At 35.9% G+C, this 24888-nt stretch overlaps 1 protein-coding gene across 1 annotated transcript in view; it reads right to left on the reverse strand.

Annotated features, from left to right (window-relative positions):
- The window catches only part of CROCC (ciliary rootlet coiled-coil, rootletin), a 2018646-nt gene that overhangs the window by 1567484 nt on the left and 426274 nt on the right, over positions 1 to 24888 (reverse strand). The window contains exon 4 of the mRNA XM_044061829.1: positions 16326 to 16409. Coding sequence (XP_043917764.1) covers positions 16326 to 16409 — 84 coding nt within the window. The remainder of the gene's footprint in view (positions 1 to 16325; positions 16410 to 24888) is intronic.

A 24888-nucleotide genomic window follows, 5' to 3' on the forward strand; every position in this document is an offset into this window, starting at 1 on the left:
GGAATGTCAACAGGCAAGTGTAAGACTAAAGCTGCTGTATCCAGTTATCTTCAGAATATTTTTTCTTGGAGAATCACAGTCATTTTTGATGCAGAAGAGGTTAAGGAGAAAATACAAAATTTTGGCCAACAGAAAGTGAGACATCAAACAAAAGGGGACAACACTGAAATTACTATTTACTGTTACTATTTGTATGTTAGTGATTGATGCTTTATAATCTCACATTTAATCACATTTGTGAAATATGGCTTTAAAAGAAAAAGTGGATGGACTTTTGTTTACTTTGTTAAACTTGTGGAGGGACTGAAAAGCATATAACCCACTTCATGTCATTAATGTTTGGAAAGACATTAACAGGAAAAAAGAAAATAACTAAGTAAAACCATTTTTGTTCTTAACAGTATTTGTATAAAACATTTAATGATATAAATTGCATGTTAAGCATTTTCAGTGATTTTTGTATGTGATAAAGATACTAATCTAAACAAGTACTTTTTCCTTTTTTAGTTTTAAGAAATGCAGGTATTAAAATGTAAAAGAGAAGAAAGACTGGACAAAAGCATGTTAAAGTTATTATGCTGTAATCCTGGGCTGTTTGTGTGAGCAATGGTGTGTAGAAATGCACTGATTTTAATATATGAAGAGCCGAGACATTTGTCTCTCTCTTTTGCATAGGTGAATGTCTGTGCTAATGCCTTTGTCTTAATCTAATAACTAGTTTCTTGCGTAAGCATGCTTTTTTTACAAATAAGAGAAAAATTGTGAATGTAATGAAACATTTTCATTTAACAAATACATGTTCAGTGTGAGTTGAGAAGTCTGTACATTTTGTATTTATGTTTCCATAGAGACAAGCTGGCAGGAAATAAATGTCAAAGAGTTATGGACATAGTTTGCTAAGGGAAATGTAAAATTAAAAGGTACAAGGGCAAGCAGTCAAGTGAAAATTGTTGGAAATTAATAAGAGAAAGCAGTTTTCCTGGTACCTAAATACTTCAAAGCATTTAGTGGATGAGTGTATAATTTAGTTTTATTTAAATAGCTAGTGCACTTTTTCCTTAAACCTAAAAGTTAATGTTTTCTGAAAGAATAAAAGCTGTTTTTTCACATCTGGGAGGGGAATAAAGAAAAGGCAAGAACAGACAGAAATTAGTGTCAGTAGGCTCACAGGCTGTAACATGCACTTTAATGTGGATAACCTTACTTTTAGGTTAGGTAATGCATGTGGTTGCAGCTGTCGATTTGGGAGAATTGTTACTTTCAGGCGGGTTAATCTTCATTATTTGATGCTGTAGTACTGTACATAGTTTTCTGTGGTTGTTTTACGTTATTAGGTTATGATGGTATTGTGTGTGTGTGTGTGTGTGTGTGTGTGTGTGTGTGTGTGTGTGTGTGTGTGTGTGTGTGTGTGTGTGTTTTGAGGTTTTCATTAAATTAAAAAAAAAGCCTGGTAAAATATGACACAGGTCACATATAAAGGATCAACTTCCCAGCTATTAGTAGGTACATGTAACACAAAACCTAAAAATAGACATTTACAGATGCCGTCCTATATAATTGTTGGAATAATAACTTCTTATCATAATGGCCACACTATCCATATTACTTTGGAACATGAATGGCCATACAGGTGTAGACAAAAGGGTAACAGTACTGAATTAGATTAAGAAATGCAAAGTGCAAATAGCAATGCTATAGGACACACATTTGTAAAGAAGTCAGCATGTGAATTTGATATAGAAAGGATTTCAGGATGAATATTTAGCAGAATATCATGGGCAAAGGAAAATTGGAGTACTTATACTAATTGCTAGAGGAGCTCCAATAATCATAGAAGGGAAAAAAGATAATAATAGTAGATTTGTGGTAGTAAGGGGCTACAGGCAAGGAAGGAGAATTACGCTGGCATGTATTTATATTCTACCTAAAACTGTCATTATGGAGCTTAAGAACATTCTGGAAAAATACTAAGCTTTCAGCAGGGAATATTATTTATAGGTGGGGACTGGAACTTAATTTGCAACAGTGAGGATGTATTTGGGGGACCTAGAAGGGAAAGCGTAGATTTCTGAAGACATTTATGAAAGCAGTTGGTACTGAAGATGTGAATTAAGAAGTAGGAACTCTCAGAGAATTTACATAGAAGAAGAAGAAGATTTCCCAAAGTACAATAACTGGGCTAGACTAGACAGAAATTATATTTCAAAGGAACATGAGCATTTCAATGAAAGCTTCGACACATATCCAGTAACTATTTCAGATCATGTGCCAATAACAACTAAGATAAAAATGCAGGATAATAAAGCAAAAATGAGGCACTGGTGCTTGCCCACCTTCCTGTTAAAAAGACAGGGATTTAAGGAGTGGATAGCGGAATTCAAGAGTTATTAGGAAAGACAGACATTTTTTTTCAGAATCTACTGCTAGTGAGTGGGGTAAAGTGAAAGTGGAGTTTAAAAATAAGGTAATAAATGAAAGAAAATTAGATATGATTAGGAAGTGAAAAAAACTATTAGAGGGCTGAAAAAAGTTAAAGTCTTGCAGAATACGGGGAATCTCAGAAAACAAGAAGATGCATAGCTGCCAAGTGCTAAATAGAAAATGAGGGAGCATATGGATAATACGCACGCGTTTAGAAATAGTGCTGTTAAGCAACTGTTTTCTGATAATAACTCCAGAGCACAAAAAGTTTTGGTACAATGACTTAGGTAACAGAAAGAAGAAAGGGTTGATGTCAAATGTAGGGAGCCTGTAACAAGAAAAATAACAAGAGATCCTGCAGAGGTATTAGAGATATTTTGGAAATTTTTGGAAAATTTGTATAAAGCAAAGAAATGTAGAAATCAAGAAAGGGCACAAATGGAAACACTTATGTAAGAGTTAGGCATGTCAAGCTTAAAGGAGGAGGAGGAGGCGAAGGCTGAACAATTAACAGTTAAGATAGGAAGAGATGAGATAAAAACAATGATGTATAATCAATCGGCAGAAAAGTCTCCAGGAACAGATGGCATTTCCACAGAAGTTTGGAAACTAGGAAAGAAAAAAAGAGATAAAGATCTGGAAGGTTTTGTATAACAGTGTTTTAAAAGGTGAGGAAACACCTATATCCTGGAAGACAGCTTTGGTGGCTGAAATACCTAAAGATGGTAAAGACCCAGTTTCATACAGGCCCATTTCAATTTTAAACCATAATTATAAAGTGGTTATGTCTACATCAGCTAAAAGAATGTCAAAGGTGTTGCCAAAATTGATAGATATGTATCACTGTGGTTTTGTGGAGGGGAGGCAAACATTAGACAACATTAATATAACAATGATAATCCAGATGAAAGCAGAAAATACTGCTGCTTTCATGGATCTTGATGCAGGGGAAAGCATTCAACAGACTAAGTTGTGAGTTTATGAGTACGTCAATGGAAGCATATACATTCCCTGACACAAAAATAAGGTTAACTCGAATAACATATAAGGGATCAGAGCAAAAATTAAAGTGGGAGGGTTCCTCTCTGATAAGTTGTGTCTGAACATAGGAACCAGGCAGTGGTGTTCTTTTTCCCCTTTGTTATTCGCAATATATTTAGAACCATAAAGGACTCGGAAATTCAAGGATATAATCAGTATAGTAATCAAGAAAAGTTGGCTTTATTTGTAGACAATATTATTTTGTACCTGATAAACCAGAAAACATCTCAGTGCTGTGGAACATTTTGAGACAGTTTCATGTCTCTTCTGGATATAAAATGAATGAAGGTAAAACAAAGACTACAGCTGCAAACTATGTACCCACACATGAATTGGTTCAGCAATATGCATACTTATGGGGACATGATAAAATTAAGTATTTAGGAGTATGTACTAAAAATGTTTCTGTTATAGCAGCTAAAGATATATGAGAAAAGACTAAAAGATAATACAAAAACTGAGAAGCTGGAAGCTCTTGTTTATGTATATGGACAGCAAGATATAAGCAGTGAAAATGGTTCTAGTCCCTTTACTTTTATATACAGGTCAGGCATATTTTTATCAAACAGAGGAGAAGTTGTGGACAACAATTACTAAACTAAAGAGTTGAAAAACTATCTGGGATGGGAAAAGGGCAAGGGTCAAGTAGGATAAGCTGAACCTTCCAATAGAACAAGGTGGGTTAAAATTACTTGATTTGAAGGAATATTTTCTAGCTACACAGTTAAAGCTCAGATATATATATATATATATATATATATATATGTACATATATATATATATATATATATATATATATATATATATATATATATATATATATATATATATATATATATATACATACACACACACACATATATATATATATATATATATATATATATACATAAAACACAAGCAGAAAGCTATAATTCAAAGTGAAAAGGGATGATAAAGCAGGGGAGGGCGTCAAAAAATAAGAAGAGAGTGGTATTTTGGAGACCCCTAAGGAGAATAACAGCAACCATACAGAATATTATAGTCATAAAGCAGTAGAAAGCATTCTAAAATCTAAGCCAGCACGAGAATGGAGAAAGGAAATTTTGCCATCACTGATGACTGCAAGTATGGGTACTGAGAAAAGACAAAAGGGGGCTGGAATTTACTAGAGAAAACTGACAAAAGAACCAACTAGAGACAGAAAGATAATAGAATAAGAAGAGGCCAAGGAGATATTTGGACTGCAGGGATTGATATCAGGGTATAGGCAAAGAGTAAAGGAAAAGAGAATCCGAAGTGAAAGTCCTGCTCTGTTAAGAGTTAGTTGAAAGCAGAACAGAAGCTGTTGTTACAAATGGATAATTAGTAGGGTATATAAAATATTACATGATAACTATAGGAATCAATCGGAAGAGGTTTGAAAAGATTGGGAGGAAAGACTGGATAAGTAATTTACAAAGAAATAATGAGAGGACATATGTATGGCTCCCAAATATGTAACAAAGTCTAGAAGATCTAGGATTTTTGCTTGGAAGTGTTGCATTGGTATTTTTATATCTCAGGCAGACTCGAAATAATTTTTCCTCAGGTAGATGGCCAATTTTAGAGGTGTGATATGTAAGAAAGAGGTAATTGGAAACGCATGTTTTGGGAGTGTAATGAGTTGGCAGACTTTAAAAATTCCCTGCTGAGTACTTTGTCAGAAATACTGGTTAAGCAAATGGGTGTATCTAAGAAAACAACATTTTTGAGCAGGGATACAAGATATGAATTGCATAGACATAGTAAGGTCTTGTTAAGTTTAACTCTGGTGGTTGCCAAAAACAGTTACTAGAACATGGTAATCAAAGTCTAAACCGACTGTATCTGAAGTACTGAATATTGTAACAGAGACAAAAGAACTTTAAGTGGGATATTTAGAAAAATGTACAAACAAGTTACATAGAAAAATAGAAACTTTGGCAACAATACACATGTTTTAGAGAATAAGTGAGGTTTAAGAGAAGTGACTTGACTAATTTATGTAATGCTGAATTGATTATAATTACACAAAAATGTATGTGATATGTACAATGTTTGTAACTGGAACATGTTAAAATGCTTTCTTTACTTTTATATAAATGTATGCTTGCCTATGTCACACGTGATAATTCAATAAAGGTATTAAATTTTAAAAAAAGTTTGTTAAATAAAACACAATGAAGTTGACAGAAACTGATAAGTAATAAAATGAGAGAACATAGAAATAAAATGGTAGGACTGAGTGTTCTAACAAATTTCAGAGATAAGGACATTTGAGGATCTTCAAAAAGAATTTAGGTTAAGAGATCGGCTGATTTGCACTTCACTAAGTTTGTACTTACATTAAGAATGAAAAAGCAGAATTCTGCACATACATTAAGAAGAAAAAACAAAGACATTAGTGCAAACGAAGCCATGCCAGTTGTGGTTAAGATTCTGAATATTTCTAAGGAAAGAATATCCCTTAGACATAGTTTGCAAGATTAAGAACATGCACACTGACAGAGAAGCATAAAGCCTCAGATATGACCCTAGTGTCCAGAGTTTAAAGAGCAGCTCAGATCCTGCCAAAGATGGCACAAGGAAAGGAAAAAGTGATGTGGTTATGCCAGCTAATTTCTTTTTGGGGGGGGAGGGCATCAGGTGCATGCCTGGGGAGTTCATTCCTTTTGTCAATTCCCCAGCTGAGACTGGGGATAACATAAGACCACTGGCATCTCTAGGGGCAGAGCAGTCCGGAGGCATCATTTGCTTACAGAAGTGAGCAGTATACCCTTACTGAGACAAAATGAATTCTAAAACTCAGAACAAACTATCTGACATGGGCAAGGGGGGAGTTTGCACCTTAAACAGAAACCCATTTACCTTTAATGGGCAATGGCTGCACTCTCTTCTAGCATTGGGCCACTAGAGGAATAGGCTCTTGGGGTCTCGCTTCCTGGAGGAATGAATAGATTGCACTGAGCAAGCTGAGGGTGGGAGAGTCTGATGGCTACTGAGGCAAGGAGCTAAAAGAAAAGAAAAAAGGTTAAGAAGACGCACAGCAGAATATAACTGCAATGAAATCCATAGCTATGTAAAAATATGGGAAACAGGGGTAGACAGAGGAAACCCTTATCAGCAAAAAGTTGAAATGGAATAAAGCAAACCTTTGGCACAGAAAAGTACATTCTGCATTAAGCATAAACTGGCATTAATTTCGCTGGAAGGCAATATCAACATCTTCCATCACTCAAGATCGCCCCTACCATTAGAAGCTTGAAATGAGGCACTGCAACTCGTACTATTTTAGGAATGCTTTAGACAGAGGGAATTCAAGTCAGAAACTGGAAAGAGGACAGAAGTAATTTCAGTAGAAGAAAGAAAGGACACATTAGCAGGAAAGCTGTCAGCCTAGTGGGGCAAAACAATGGAGATATCATAAATATGCTTATCAGCTATGGCAATTAAAGTAATTACAAGGAAACTAATGCAATCTCAGACCCCTCTGCCCTGTCCAAACAAGACTGATTACAAATGTACAAAGAAAACTGGTTCAGACCTGAATTTAAAAGCAGACAAGTTAACTAATATGTGAAGACAGTTTCTGAACTTGGCGGAGAATGAGTCAAACTAGCTTCCTTAGGGGACAAATTTCAAGGTCTATACAGCCTGGGTATGAAATATGTTCCTCACATGGGTAACTCTATTTTCCTTTGTCAGCTCATATCCCTATCCCTTTATAACCTCTATCCCAACCTCTCTACCACTCCTCAATTTCCTTCCTGCCTTAATCCCCACTTAACATTACAATTTCTTTCTTTCACACTTTATCAGTCTCTTTCAAATACACTCTACCACTATCTTATGACCAAGTTCTATGTCATTAAGTATCGTAGTATTCTTACCCCCCCCCCCCCAATAACCTTGACATCAACTATACAATACCTCTCTCTCTCTTTTAGTTTTAACTACAACTACATGCAGGCTAATATCACACTCAGTTTTATTTATTCCTACCATTTAGACTATAACCTTCCTTACCCATGACTTATAAGTCATAGCTAATATCAGCTTGTCATATATTCCTCCTGAACTGTTTGCATATTAAGTGTTTTATAATGTCACCAAAGAAGAAATACCTTTTCTACCTTTGTATAGTGTCAGTATAGAATTACCTGCTGCATCTAGATGTCTTAAGAGCTATCTACATAATGTATCTTTGTAAAAAAGATTGTTTTGTCTTGAGTATCATAAATGTGCCTACCGCTGCTTTTTTTCCTGGGTTTCCATTGAAAATGGGCTTTGCTCAGTCGGACTACACAGGTAAACTAAGACAAACAAACACACAAACAAGCAAACAAACACAGAAATAAATAAACAAACAAAACTGAAACAGGTCAAAATAAAAGTTTACTTTAATTCTAATGAATATGTACCTCATTCCCCAATGGAAGAGGAAAGAAAATGGATGAGGGGGTTGAGCCTTTTGTGAAGTGCATCATTTTGTTTTCATTTTTGTCAAGTCTAATTAATAAGAGGATTGATTTTAAAGTAATTGTTGTTATTCAACTGCATGATCTACTACACCTATTAAACCTGTTAAGAAATGACTGGTTATTATGGTTTACAGCTGAGCTGTTTTAATATTTTTCAGTTATAACTGCGTTTAGATACAAAATTGTGACATTTTCAAATACTACATCATATAAAACAAACAAAAAATGAAAACAGAACTGTATGGTTTTATGAAAACTGAAAAAAAATTAGTTAAAAGGGGAAAAAAGTGTGAGGCCAAGCTCAGAATTAGAGAAATAAGCAGACTGCAATACAGAAGTTTGAAAACCAATATGACGCAGTGCCTTTAAGCAAGAAGAGACCCTCATACACATCCTAAACAAGTAGTACTACATCAAGGTACAAACACTATAAAAAAGGCAATGAGAGGAAATGGGGGAAATACATGCCTATCCAATATGACTGTGACAACTCTTACCATAGGATCATAGTAAGTTACTAGGCTAATGGCCAAAGGGTCCTTAAATCCTAGACAAGTTCTACCCTTATTTCCACAATCAGCAGGAATTGCCCCTGTCCAAGAGGGACACAGGTGGAACCCCCTGGGGTGAATTTACAGTTACCCATCCAATCATCCAGAATGTGTTTGAAGAGGACCAGTGAGGTGTTCTATTCGACATGAAGTGGGAGTCTGTCCCAAAGGTGTGGTAATCTCTGGGAAACAAATTTGTCCCTCAAGCAGGTTCTATTAATGTCACATACCAGGTTAAGGTCTTTAGAGCGAATAAACCATGTACCATTTGACTTATGGAGATGCAGCATTTCCAATAAAGCATGGTCAGAGATTGCCTTGTATGCAAGGCAGAGATCTCCTTTGAGTAGTAAGCATGAAACAGAATGAAGTGACAGTGATTTCAGATGATCCACATAGGACAGATGCTGAAGACCTAGAATTTTCCTTGTGAGGAACCTTTGTGGTCTCTCCAATTGCTGCAGGTGCTTGGAAAGGTACATACCAAAAGGGGTGTTGTACTCAATTATTGGCCTGATGAGGAAAGAGTACAGGGATGTTATAACTTCTTTTTTTCTGGAGGCAATGCCCTTACTTATGAGATGAACAATACAGAATTTCCTTCTTACCACTGTGGAGACATGGTGATCAAAGGTGAGGTTGTCGTCAACCTTTGTGCCCAAGTCTCTTGCCACTGAGTGCATACTTAAGGTGCTGCTATCGATGTGGTAGTTAGCAAAAAATTGCCCTTACAAAAAGGGATGATAATTCATTTTTTTGCATTGAGTTTAAGACTATGACTTTGGCACCAATCATTTGTTTGTGTAAGATACTCAGTCATCAAATTTGTCTGTCACAGACCATTAGTTTTTGATTGTACTTCAGAGAAATAGATTCCAAATAGTAGAGGTCCCAGGACTGATCAGGTGGATTCCCCTATTTTGACTATATGCGTTCTATCAGTGAGCCAGAGTTAGCGACCCATCTAATGATATAAGGGTTGATACCTAGCTGAGAGAGTTTGTCAATGATGTTTGAGTGGAGGATAGTGTCAAATACCTTGGCTAAATCTAGGTAGGCTGTATGCACAGATTTCCCCTTGTCCAGGGCTTTGGTGACTGTCTCGAAGAAGTTCACCAGGTTTAACAGGCATGATCTCCCTTTGACAAATCCAAACTGGGTAGGGTCAAAGGTTTGGAGATTACCTATATCTTTGTTGTTAAGGTCCAGAATTACACACTCCATGGCCTTGCAGATAAGGCTAGTCAGGCTAACAGTTCTTTAGTTCGCAGGGTCAGTAGAAGCACCACCTTTGTGCAAGGTAATAAAAGTGGCCATTTCCATTCAGCTGGAATGAAGCCAGTGCTTAGACTATGACTAAAGAGAGTATCCAATGGTGTTGCTAATTCTTGTTGGAGCCAGTGTAGGACACAGCCTGAATGTTATCAGGTCCCATAGATGCTGTACTCCTGGCCATAGAGAGAGCATTAACAACCTGGTCTTTAGAGCTACAAGGTAGGGGACAGGTGGCAGGAATGTCATGGGGTGTGTGTGGTGGGGACAGGGGAGTGAAGTTTTCATAGAACCTGTCAGCCAACAGGTTAGCTATGTCCACAGGCTCTGTATATATGGTATCATTAACTACTGCACAATTCTGGGCCTTTCCTTCTAGGTTATGGATATAACTAAAGAATGCCTTATGGCTATCTTTAGTTAAGGAAGCTAATTTAGATTTATAGTTTGCTTTGGAGGACTTCACAAGAAGTTTTATTCACTTGGTTAAGCTGATGAGGGAGTGTTTCCAGTTTAGGGCTCACTCCTTTGCTCTTCCTTGAGGTGCTTGTTTTGGTCCTATCACGTATGGCCAAGTCAGTGCAGTTATACAGGTGTTGTATAAAACACTGGTGTAGAACTCGGCATTGTTGCCAGTTCCATCTGAAAGGGGACATGCAGAGAAGCTATTTATACCATCCCTTAAGAGATTATAATCTGCTTTGGAGAAGTTTTTTAGTTTAGTTGCTGTTGGAGGGATCAGGTGTGATAGTTACAGACTAAGTGAATGAAGAATGATGATACCAAAATAAAAAATGAAAATATATTGTCCAAACACAGCCAGGAAATAAAATCACAAAATGTTTATTAAAATAACAAAATAGGTTTAGATCATAATACAACAAAACAACATAGCCATAAATAATCAAAAGATGAAACAATTTAAAAAAATCACATAAAAGATTCAATGAAACAATCCCTTTTGTCTTTAATACAGGTTTTAAAGGTATAGTCCTATTCAAACCAGGAATCCTATGTGCCTGGAGAGTAGTCATCCACCTAGTCTCAGCTACTTCCACTCTTTTAGTTATATAAGCCCCCCCCCCCCCGCAAAATCCAGTACCTACAAGTTGTAGAACCAAAAAACTGAAAGTATGATCTGGATAGGACATAACATGTCTATACAGTGCACTAACTTCATCTTCCCTTCTAATATAACTGATATGCTAGAAAATAGGTCTCTCAAGGAATAATTGGTCTCACCTACATAGAAGCTGGTGCAGTCTCTGCAACATGCTAGATAAACTAAATCACGACTACCACAATCCACTTAAAATCTAAGAATGAACCTAAAACCATTGATCAGATGCTCATAGGTCTTTGTCCCAGATATGTATCTACCTATCATGGCCATAACACAGCATCCAGAGATTATTTTAAACTAAAAGTCACCATCAACACAGGTCAGTCAACATGTCATATTGGCTTTAGTAAAAGTAGGGTCTCCCATCCAAAGCTTGTATACCTGCCAAGTCATCGGCAAAGACTTATCATCCGTATGTAATCTGGACATTCTATAGGCTTTCCCCTTCAGACTGTTCCAATACACATATCCACGGTGCATGCTGGTACAGTGTAAAAGACCGATCCTCCAGCATGCCTTCCTATGAAGCCTAGATTCTAGTGAACCATCATCACTTTTAATAAGCTGGACGTCCAAAACATCCATCGCATCAAAGGACACATGCTTAGTAAACCTAAGAAAGGATGTAGTCCTTTCTAAATACATAATAAACTCATCCAAAACATTCAGTGGACCATCCTATAATAGAAAAATGTCATCTACAAAGTGTTTATAATATTTAAGATGCAAAACAAACTCATGAGCCCCAAGAACAAATTCTTCGTCCCACTGTGCCATTACAAGACTGGCGTAGCTATTGGCACAAGCCAGTCTTCTGTAAATAAATCTGCTCACTGAACACAAAAACATTATTCTCAAGAAGAAGGCTCAATAAAAAGCAGATCAAAAACACCATATCATTGGAATAGTTTGCACCTTTTGAAAGGAACAGTCTTACAGATTCACAAAAGTGGCCCATGTTGATGGCTGATGATGCCATTAGGGAGATAGTAGGGCCCCATCCCTCTTTTAGTTTTAAAAATAAACCTTCTCTTAAGAGGATGCTGTGTTATGGCCACCATAGGGTCAAATCACATCCCTTGTTTTCCAGGTTAGGTACGTATACTTGCAGGGCCTGTAAAGCTTGTAGATACATATCTGGGACAAAGACCTAAGAGCAACCGAGCAATGGTTTTGGGTTCATTCCTAGGTTTTAAGCAGATTGTGGTAGTCGTGATTTAGTTTATCTAGCATGTTGCAGAGACTGCACCAGCCACTATGTAGGTAATACCAATCATTCCTTAAGAGAACATATTTTGGAGCATATCAGTTATATAAGAAGGAAAGATGAAGCTAGTGCACTGTATAGACATATTAAGTCATATCCATATCATACTTTCAGTTTTTTGGTTCTACAGCTTGTAGATTCTAGATTTTGTGGTTGTGTAATAACTAACAGAGTGGAAGTAGCTGAGACTAGATGGATCACTACTCTCCAGGCACATAAGATTCCTGGTTTGAATGGGACTATACCTTTAAAACCTGTATTGAAGGCAAGGGGGAATGTTTCATTGAATCTTTTATGCAATTTGTTAATTGTTTGATCTTTTGACTATTTATGGCCATGTTGATTTGTTGTAATATGGTCTGATGAAGTGCATGGTGTATGCACAAAAGCGCTTACCTATTTTGTTATTTTTAATACACATTTTGTGATTTTATTTCCTGGTTGTGTCAGAACAGTATACTTTCATTTTTGCATTTTCTGTTTGTATTGAGGCATCATCCTAGGTGAATGCAAAATGCTGCTTAAGGCTAGGGACATACCTGCCTAAGACAGACAGTTCAAGAGCTCATTCATGTCTCTCTTCATATAGTCCAGAGACGTATGTCTAAAGTCATTCACACCAACATGGACAATGACGGAATCATAACAGTACCTGTTGTTGAGAGTGCATGTGTGACATGGTACTGTATCCTGGCACCTGACACACAGCTGACTGTAACATTTTCCTTATCCAGTCTGGTGAGAGGGACATTTATGTGTCTTAGGATGGAATCACCTATAACTAATATATTTGGTTTGTGGTTTGCCTTAACGGCTTGATGGGCGAGACACTGGTACATGAGCTATTATGTGTATTGTGTTCTGTAGAGAAAGTATCATATGTAGCATGCTTGTGTTTGTGTTTGGGAGGTCTCTGGTGTTTAAGTATGCTGCTGGTGAGGACCTCTGCATATGTAGGTATGTGAGGTGGGTTTTGGTGGAGTAGGAAGTGAGGTGGGCATGCTGTCAACCTGCTCATTGTCATATGTACTAACTGGTGTGAGAGAGCACAGATTTTCAAGGTTCTTAATATAGTTGCATCTCTCACATGTTGAGTTTGCGTGGACTAGGATTATAGGGGTTGTCAGTGAACATGAGGCAGTTGCTACTCTGCCTCAGGATGCCCATGTCGATCAAGGTGGCTGGGAAACTGTGGAAAATTGTTTGTCCATAGTGTTAGGTAAATTTATATGGTCAGGAAAAGAGGTCACATTTAGAGTTGTGTTGGTACCTCTGAGGGTAGGCTTAGTGTTCCACTTGATAGTAGAGCAGGGCCACAAAAAACCTCTGGAGGACCACAAGCTAAGTGCTAAGGGAAAATTTAACAAGCAAAACATTTGCTTCTAAACCACCAACGGTGACCACCACTATGCAGCAGTGCATGATGGTGTGCTACATGCAGACAAGTGTAAACAAAGGCCTTAAACAAAACAAGAGATAACCCTTTTAACTCAAACTAGCCAATAAAGATGCTCTCTCTGAGCAGTACACTCCAATCACCCTCGATAAGACGAGACCCAGACAGCACTCTCCTCCCATAAGGGTGCAGAAGGGTCTTCACCCACAAGGATGGCTTGAATCTGAAGCTCATAAGTTACAAAACAGACCCAGGAACAGCAAATCTGGAAATGGGCTATGATGCAGCTGAACTACTACAGTATACAGTAAAATATGGCAGAAAACAGTTCAGACAATTCAAGCAGACAGTAGAATGCAAATACAAATTAAATGTGCAAAGAGCAAAAGCAGGAACTTATAGTTAGTAGGAAGCAAAGGATGCCTCAGATCATTCAGTATCTCAGTGAAGAGTTGGTTTTACTGCTCAAGTGATACCAAGCAGTCTAGATTCAGCAAGTCTGAATCTAGCCTATGCTATAAAATGCAGAAGTGCTAGAAATTCAAATAGCAAAAATCACAGTCACAATAGCAAAAACAGTTTAAATAAAGCAGCAATTCCCAGCTTAGAAGGGTGTAGACCACACTCTCCAACCACAAGAATCTAGACCACAAACCTTCCTAACGTAAACCAACTGTTACATCTTGTTGGTAACATTAGTTCTTTATACATTGCTTTGGAAAGTTGTGTGTATATGTGTTGGGGGGGGGGGGTGGCTGCAGCTAAAGGACATATATGAGCTAAACTGTTTTAGGGGAAACAATTTGGGCAGTGATGTGACTGTATGACTGCAGTGGAAGGTCATGCTGTTCAAAGACATAAAATAGTACAGAAATTTCAATAAAGGAGAAGGTGAAAGAAAAAAATGTATTTAACAGTAGAAAAAACAATATACAATGATGAATTCTGCATTATTCATCAGGATTTGTTAAGAAGGGTGCTGTGCTGATGACTCAGCAGCAGCAATGGTCAGTAACAGTCATGTACACCACCAAAGTAATGTGATTCGGTTACAGACAGCACCCAAAACAAAACCTGTTTTTGGGACACACGCTAACCCATTTATAATGTAATGCACAGTGGGAAGCAACTTGTAAATAAAATTCCTTCACTCAGAGATGTTTTGTACTTGGAATGGAGACTACTAACATGGAAAAATGCTGTGTGCCAAAGGAACAAATTATCTTGTTCTCCCAGTCTACAGAGGTTCAGGCCACTGTCAAACATGCTAAAATCTTAGTTACAAAGCAGGAAAGGGAGTCTAAAACATAATTACTTAACAAATGAAAAATAAATAAACTGCAACATATTCCATAATTAGCAGAGTCATTGACTCAATGTAGAACAACGTTTGATGTAAGAAGACTGGGTTCTTTCCAACAACAGATGCTTGGATTTATTTTCCAATAGTGGGGGTAATGCTGCATTTCTCATGTGCCATCTTTTAGATGAGATGATAAACCAAGTTCCCATCTGCCTTAGCTGGTAGTAACTTTCATGGATGTTACAGATCCCACAATACTTATCAAACAAGAAGAGTGGGGGAATTTCCCGTGTGTCTCAGCCAAATTTCCCCTAGACAGCATGAATGTCACCTCAGACTTCTGCTAAAATAGGCCACAGGCCTATTGAGATGAATCCAATCAACAAACAACCAATCAGTCGGTCAATAAAGAAAATAAACATAAAAAAAAATCAATCAAATGAATATATACACATATATAATCTGCAAGAAAAAACCTAGCCAAGCCAGAGTTTTAACTGTGAGATCCTGTAATAGAGACCCATGGGATATATATAAGAAATCAAGTGTTTCAGCTACATGTCTTCTGAATGCCCATGACTTACTTTTTAAGTCTTTATAGGTACATTCAGGCCAATAAAACTACAGCCAGTAGTTGTGAACATGCATGTTTTGGCCTTTTTATTGACCTTGTCAGGACTGCATAAGTGGATAGTTTGGGTATACTTTAGAAACACTGTTTTTTTTTTAAACCCAGCTGATGACTATAAAGATTAAGGGGCCTGCAAAATATCCCAACTAACATCCCAACCAAAGGGCAAAAGGGTCATATAGGCAAATCGTTCAGCAAAAACTGCAAGAAAACCCAGCCAAGCCAGTGTTTTCACTGTGTGACATTTCTATCCTTTTATATATATATATATATATATATATATATATATATATATATATATATATATATATACACACACACACACACATATATATATATATATATATATATATATATATATATGGTTTATCTTTGAATGTTCGATGGAAACATCTTCGAAATTGTTGCTGTGAACTGCAAACCATGAAATTCTGAAACCGTGAAAACCGAAGCGCCGAATTCCAAAATCTCGTCTCCTTTTTGAACCATGATAGCACTTGTTTCAGTGGTGAAGTGATCGGAAATGTCAAAAGTCGATATTTATGCGACATTTCAAGAAGTCGGCACTTCAGTTTTCGTGTAAACGGTTCGCAGATGTGCACGTTCGAACATTCAAAGGTAAACATATATATATATATATATATATATATATATATATATATATATATATATATATATACATATACATAAATACACACACATACACCATTTTAAATGTATAGGCTACACTGTCTACACTGTGAGGCTGGTAAAATTTCTAATTCCAGAAAGGCTAGAAACTATAACAGTATCTTTAATAACGTGACAACAGAAGCTGAAAACAAAGGCAGAACACTTACAGTCAAACGCTGCTGTTCCAATTCTGCTGACTTCTCAAGGAGCTGCTGTTCCACGTCTCCACATTTTTTCTTATATTGTAATACCTATTTTGACAACAAAAAAGTTTTATCATTGAACAAGTTCAGCAATATCATTATAAAATAGATGAACAACCTTATATCTTTCTCAAGAGATCATTTCATGCTACTAAGATGGGATAATTACGAAAAAAATCTGCAAGTCATACAACTATTTCCAGTTGCCCTATCTTAAACTCAAAATATAATACCCTCAAATATAAGCCATAAGGGATAAACACATCTAAAGTCTAAAATATAATATAAATAATACCATTAGGATTGCAACTAGAATGCAAGCAAAGTACTGTTACTGGAAAAAGCAGTTTGTAATAATCACTGTGAAAAAAAGTACAAAACCTGTCATTGTTATTTCAATAGAAATACAGCAAAGGTGTGAAATAAGAAAAAAAATTTCTGTAAATGCTTACATTTTTAGTGAAGGTGCATTACAGCTATGAAAAGTGAAACTGTCTCATACTCACTTAAGAAACTGGAACAGTTTACAGTTCACTAGTATAGCTTTTAACGGGAAGTAACAATCTAATTTATGCTAGAACTTTCTGTTAATTTAAGCAACTTCGCTTTGGAGGGTATTACCTGGATTAAGAATTTTAACTCAGTGCTGGAGGGAGGAGTTGGTATAATGGTTAAGGTCTTTACCTCACAGATACAAGGTACAGGATTTGATTCTGACTTCTAGTTATTGGTTAGGCTTGTAATAGTCAGCAGACTGACAGCTTGATATTTGCCTGTGAACCCTGTAAGAGCCAGGGCTCCTCTACTAAATGTAGAGGGGGTTGTCTCAAAGGGTAGTAGTAATGGTATATTTCCCAGTGCTGCCTCATTTCAGTATGATCCTCTGAATTTTTCCAAGTGATGTGAATAACTCTTCCCTTATGGACATTATGACCTGACAGCAGCGAAGAAAGCCTTTTTGTGGAATGCGGCTAAGAACAAACAGCTAGATAGAGAGAGCGAGTGAGAGCCTGCTGTCCGCACTCAGTGAGCTTCTGTTTATAGACTTTGCCCTTGACCCTTTACAACTCTTAAGTGTTCTTAATAGGAAAACAGTACAGTCATCTTCAGTTAGTAGAAACAGCAGTACTGGTAGGTGGAAAAGGAGAAAAATTACCAGGGAGCTCATAGGCAGTGGTATTCGAAAATTACATTTCTATTAACAATTTTTCATTTTTTATTTATTTTATATTTCATAGGCATTTTTTGTCTGTATATTTAATTTTCAAAGTGTATTTCCTAATTTTACGTAAATAATTTCACTATTCAATTTCAGAATGAGGTTGTTAATCATTTTACTTATAAATACAGAAAACTAGTTAATTATAGCTGTTGGCATTTGCCTATTGTAGAGAGACTGCTCAGCCAAAGATAACATGACAGTCATGATGGCTCATTTTAATAGTACACAGTAAGTAGGTCTTGACTGTGTCAGGTTGATCTGGCTGGTGGCAGAGTGTGTGTGTATGTGTGCATGTGTATATACAAGTTTGTCCAAGATAAATTTACTAGCAGTAATTTGTTACTAAGGTAGCCCTGAAAGCTCGGGGTTGACAGTGATATGTTTAAAATCAAGTGAAGTCAGTGGTTATAGCTCTGTGCTCCAGCAATACAGTGTAAACCTTATTTGGGGATGCCAGAGATTAATTAAAGCCCAAAGCAGCAGTGTCAAATCTCATACATTCATAATGCAAAGCACCTCACATACACTGTTGTCCGAGGCGCTGCTCCTAACAGTGACAAACAAAATATAATTAGAATCACCATTATACTTACATGTACTATGTCGTTCTAAGCAGAAAATAGCACAAATATCGATTTTAATTTTATATAGCACATGGTGAAGAACTCGTTATATAAAAAGGGCATACTTCAGCCTTCCACTGCACTTTTTACAATTCCTTAAGTATTATATTGTTTGTTCATATTTTACTGTTCCACACAGAAGTGATGTATATCTGCTTGAAAACATGAGTTGCGCTAGACTCTGAGGTTTAAAAGAGCATTCAAAGCTGCATTGACCTTGAAGTGACAATATAAAACATATGGTGGGTGTGAGGGGCTTGCCACCTACAAAAAAACACGTCTCTAGAATTCTGCTGGCTGATTTTATATGAAAGCAGGTCAGATGCGCGTGTGTTCTGGAGGTTACTGAGGATTTGGATAATCAATTGGAACAGATTTAACTAAAAAAAAAATCAGTTTGTTTAAGCACACTAGGGAATGCTGAAATTACTAGTAAGCTAAAGCATGGTATGTCAAGTTGTCAGAATTATTTTCCATCTTGGCTGTCTTAATATCACTGCTTGAAATTCAGTTCTCTTAATGGTGCCTATTTTTATATAAAAAAAGAATGTTTGCATTAATGTTCACAAGTTAATATAGTGTAAGTATGTTCATTCGCTTAATTATTTAATATTTTGAAAATAATGCAAGTGAATCTTTAAATACATTTGCTAAAATTGACGATCTGTGAAAACTAGTGGGGACACTGTTAGTCGTCTGTGGAAGACAAAGATCTCTCTGGCCTGCTATATATCCATGTTTTGACTGAGTCTAATAAGATACAGTACACCGATGGTTAATTTTATGTAATTTAACTGAGTTTGAATATTAGCCAAATTAATATTTCACACCTTTAAAATACAGGCAATGGGAACTTAGCTGCAGAAAAACAAACACTTCTTTGTGCTAGCCATTTTTGCACTATTCTTAATAAGTTTCCATCCATCCATCCAACCCCTTTTTCCCAATTTTGCACAAGGGGTGTGGGTGTCACTTCAAGAGTGACAATTTGCCTAAAACTGGGCTGCTGCAAAAGTTACTGTGCCTTACCTCTATGTGAATGTAACTGATTTCATTGATGTGAATAACTACGCTACATAAGCAGGCTCTAATAGCTGTGTTAATCTGTATTCAATTACTCAGGTTTAAGTTTAATGTGGGTTACTGATGAATGTAGGACATTCCCATTGTCTGTGGTATGTAGCAAGCAATTTGAATGTTTTCATCAGCTAATGAATGTTTTTAAAGATTAATACAATTGTAATGGTACGTTTCTAGACTTACAGAGATGTGGTAGGGGTATGCCAATTCTGTATAGGATATTACATATTTTTTATAATTATTTGGATGTGGTACTACCAGCTAATGAATGTTTTTAAAGATTAATATAATTTTAATGCTAAGTTTCTAGACTTGCAGAGATGTGGTTGGGATATGCCAATTCTGTATAGGATATTACGTATTTTTTATAATTATTTGGACGTATTACTAGTACCTTTACTAATATTGAGATTATAAGTTTTCCTGTGGGAAAGATTCGATAAGCTTCTCAGGCTGATAAGGAATATTTTTAAGTGAATGTTTTGTTGCGGTATTTTAATAGTTAAAATGTTTTAATGTGATTAAGATAACAGGGTTGTGTCTCCTTTTGACTTGTAAGGTATTTGTATAATCTCTATATAAACATTACTATGATAACCACATTAGATGGAAAAGTTAAACAGATTTTGGCTGCTTTATACCAAATTAAGCAATGTGTTTACAGCCTTTTTGCGCATGGGCTGTTATTTTTTTTTTCCTTAATAGCTGTTCTAATTGTTGACACAAAAGGTACCCACGTCTGGTGAAATAATAAAGCGACAGAAAGTAGTCAGGTAAAATGCTTTAATCCAAAAGTAAATCCAGTAATAACGAAAAAATCAACAAAAAAACATTAATGCCTCCAATATTACGTTTTCATTTGAAAAGACTTCATCAGATGTGGGCTAGGTACAAGAAACATTCATTTATATATTAAAAGAAATTACATCATTAAAAACTGACCAATCACAGTAAAATTTCCTAATTGTTTAAAACACATAAAAGTTCATTTAGAAAATACATGAATCCACATAGCTGTGTATAAATCATAAATAAATAACTAAATATCATTCAGCCTGTGAATAAATAAATAAATAAATAAATAAATAAAAAGGTTTTTCATGCGAATTAAGAACTTTTTGTTAAGACCTGAAATACTTGATTAATGTTAAAAATGATCCTGCACATCCCTCTACTGGCCAATGAATAAATTACATCTAATAAAAACTAAAATAGAGAAAGAAAAAAAATGTTACAGTGAATGAATAAATAAAAACTGTGACCAATACACACAGTTAAATCAAGATATTTATATAATAACTGTTTAAAATTTTTTGTATATATGTATATGTTGTGTTGAAATACCTTAAAATCCATTAAAATACATAAGTACATTGAGACTTCACTTATTGCAATAAATAAATCTTATAGTTTCGCTGATCTCAATTTGAGCAAGTGAGCTATTGAAATATATTCATTCAGTCCTGGCCACTTGTTGGCTTGCAGAGTCACCTGCCACCAAAGCTCCCTATACTCAATTTTCTCTTCCTACAAACCCCCATGTCCATCTATTTTTATTTTTTCTATCACAAAAAACAAATAGCACGCTTCTGAGCATTCTTGTTTATGTTTCTACAGAGCATTGTTCTCCTTCCCATTCTGAACATCATACATATGCTCATACATCCTTCTCTTAAGCTTACGTTTAACATTAATCAAGTATTTCAGGTCTTAACAAAAAGTTCTTAATTCACATAAAAAAAGTTTTATTTAGTTATTCACAGGTTGAATGATATTTAGTTATTTATTTATGATTTATACACAGCTATGTGGATTCATGTATTTTCTAAATGAACTTTTATGTGTTTTAAACGATTAGGAAATTTTACTGTGATTGGTCAGTTTTTAATGATGACATTTCTTTTAACATATAAATTAATGTTTCTTGTACCTAGCCCACATCTGATGAAGTCTTTTCAAACAAAAACGTAATATTGGAGGCGTTAATGTTTTTTTGTTGATTTGTTTATGATTACAGTATTTACTTTTGGATTAAAGCATTTTACCTGACTACTTTCTGTCGCTTTATTGTTTCACAGGACCTGGGTACCTTTTGTATTTACTAGTTGATTTTTGGTACCTTTTGGATATGCTTTTGGATTATGTTATAATTGTTGCTGATTTAATATGTATGGTGAATAAGATACAAAAGCAAAATGTCACCCCCCCCCAAAAAAAAAAAAAAAAAAAAACATAAGGTTGATCTAAAGGCTTCAGTGGCCTTGGCGGGACTATTATAAAGCAGTAAAGCTGAAGTTTTAGCAAACTGGTTTTATTTTGAGTTTTCAAACAACAACAACATGGAGAAGAAGAATAGCTGAATGAGTTATTAATGGCCAGTATTGTTCATGCTGCTTGTTTTCAAGCCAATAATGGAAGAACGATCAATGTGTTGCAAAATAAATACAGAAAATTGCTTTTTAGACTTATTATTCTGCTGGTTATGCTTACAACAAGACCTAGCTTATGTCTGAAGGAAGTGTGAGAATGGTATAGACAGGCTGAAATAATTGTTTCAACAGTTTCAACGTGAATTAAAATTTTCCTGTTTCTTTTTTTTCTTATTTTTTATGGCAGGATGGTCTATGTGTCCTTTCTGGGTTAGAGAAATGTAGCATTCATATAAATGCAGAGGTGTGTTACACTTAAATTTACAGAATATATGGTCAAATAATTTGTATTTAAATTTCAAATCAGGATCCGGTCACCAAGGTATACCAGCATTCTAGCTCTGAATCTGAAGTATCAAACCTCTGAGCCAGTGAAAAATTCAACTAATTCCAATGAGAAAACCATAACAGTATAACTTTGGGAGTCCCAGGTATTATTTAACTTTTAAATAAAAGGTTTATTAATGCAGGCACACTAACATCAAAGCTCAGCTCAGTAAACCCAAAAGACCATACACTGAAATGTTTTCCCCCCAAAGTAAAGAAAACTATTTTTATTCCCAAATGACGAATGCTTATGCGCTAAGTGTACGCTTAGGCATATATATTCTGTATATGAAAAAGCCACTATACATACTACATACAAACATATATAGAGAGACAGACAGACAACAAAATGCATATTCATTTCAGAATACCACAGTACAAAACCTGAATGCTGACAGAGGGGAACAGAGCAAAAAAAGAGTAGATGACTGGCCAGGAGTTGACATAAAATTAGCATATGTATCTGGATTGGCTGACAGAGGGTATGATTATACTGGAGCAAAAGATCAAATAGTGTGAAGCTGAGAGAGAGGAAAATGAATGGCTGGCGAGTGCCAGTGTACATGTATGAATTAGTAGAAATAACTGATTTCTGCCTGGTGGTGGTGGTGCGGTGTATGAGGGGTGAAGATAAACCAGCAGACAGTTTCCAGAGATACTTACATTAGCAGAAGGTCTGACTGTACTGCAGACTAAATGGTATCTAGTTTTGGAGGAGGACAGTTTCTTTCCTGCACATGAAGGCAGTCTGAAATAACTGGATTTCACTGTCTAGCTGGCTTTTTCACAATTATTATTAGTAGTAGTACTAGTAGCAGCAGCATTGTGTGTTAATTAAATACAGCTTTTAATAAAAGTAAAATGTTGTTTTTGGTTGGTAAAGACAAATGCTTTTTTGTTACTAAAGGGGATAATGATTAATTTTGATGTTATTTGTGATATAAAATGACAATTTACATTTTGTCAGTATATGAAATCTGTAAGACTGTTTTACCCCTCCATAAGACTGTTTTAAGGTAATGTGTCACAGTAGTTACAACTTTTTATTAGTAAAATGCCTGTTTACAATGGAAATGCCCTAAATTGCACAACTGAAACTATATACTTCTATTATATACTGCTGCAGCTATATAAAACATTCAAGGTCACATTTGAAAGTAGTTACTACAATACACAGTATTCATTTAATTTAGCTGGCTTTTGGCGCAACTGTATTTTACATATTTGACTACATTTCATTTAGATTATGTTGTGAAATATTACAATTGCTTTTTTTGGATGGCTAATAAATTTAATTAGAGAGACGTAACAATGCAAAAGCTCTATAAGGAGCTTCTCAACCAGCCAGGATTCAGCCACAATCCCACCATCCACAAGGTCATGATGCTGTGCAAAAACATCAAAAACATGTACTCTGATCATGAAATAACAAAGATTCAAGTAATATATACATATCTTTCTTAAGTCAAGATTACATGCAAGCTCACATGCAATATCTCCCTGTCCAAAGGGGAACTTACACATACACTGGAGGACATAGTGGGTGCAGAAAATTTAAATGGCAAACTAGGGATTAAGGGGGAGCTGGGTTTTGCCTCTATAAGGGAGGATTTCCATGACTCACAACAGGAAAGGTCTCAGGAATGTCATATACCTGAATGCATGGAACCACACACTTCTCAGTGGCCTCAAGCAAATAAGGATGACATTTGGTATTCCTATCTGAACTCTGTGATTAAATGCAGAATGACATAGCTCATCCCTCACGACTGTAATTCTAATATAAACCTTACGATGGCCATATATACAACTGTCTCTGAAACTGCTTTACACCCCCTTAACTACAATATTAACATTTTCTGCCCTACCTATTTTCTTCCCTCACCTCCATTTCTTTGAATTTCTAAATGATCTGCTATCTATCTGACAAACCCAATGATATACCTCTTTGATAGCTGCCTCTTTTTTCATATGAATGTAATCTAATTAACAAATGCATGTGTCATTTTAAAGTATATCAGTTAATGTCTGTTCATGAATATCACTGAATGTCTGTTTGAAAAATGTTTGCAATATATTGCAGCTTTTCTCTCCAGGCCTCTGCCAAAAAGGGTTTTTTTTACTAAAGCCAGCTGGAAAAAAACAGATAAACAAAAACAAAATAAATAGATAAATAAACAATGCAGTAGCAAAGTGTCTGTTTTTAGGACCAGCAATGGATTATGCTGCAAGAACTAAATATGCACATTTAAACATGTACATTGATGGGACTTGTCAGCAGTCTGTGAGGTAACAGCTTTAGAACCACTGACACTCTCAGCACAACACACCATCTAAATCCTCAGGCATGCAGATGAAAATGTGAAGACTGTTGACAACATCAGACCCATGAAATGTAGAAAGGCCTAATTGTGGACTCTGCTACATCCTCACCCAGCAAGTCAAGGCTAAACGTTCCTGGCCTCTTCCCACTGACAGGAATGAACAACACTGTACATTACCTATTTCTGCCCTAATGAAGGTAACACCCTAAGTATGGGCTAGAAAGAACTTTCTACAGGTTATAGAGACCCCAGGGCCTGCAACTATATGAGTGCCCAAAGCCAAAGATACTATAAGAGTGTGTCTTGACAGAGCCATCAGGAATCAGTCACCAAAGTAAAAGAATACCTGAAGGATCATCTCTTGCAAGGCCTAAGACACCATGGTTGGCATCTTGTTAAATATTCTACTAAGACAGGAGAGATCAAACAGCAACATTTGGTATTGAAAGTGATGCCTGCTCAGAACATACTCAAGGAGCCTTTTCTACAAACTCCAGACAGTGATATGCAATTCCAGGAAGA

This window comes from Protopterus annectens, chromosome 2.part0 (genome assembly GCF_019279795.1).
Source record: "Protopterus annectens isolate FY-2018-M chromosome 2.part0, PAN1.0, whole genome shotgun sequence".
Taxonomy (NCBI): domain Eukaryota; kingdom Metazoa; phylum Chordata; order Ceratodontiformes; family Protopteridae; genus Protopterus; species Protopterus annectens.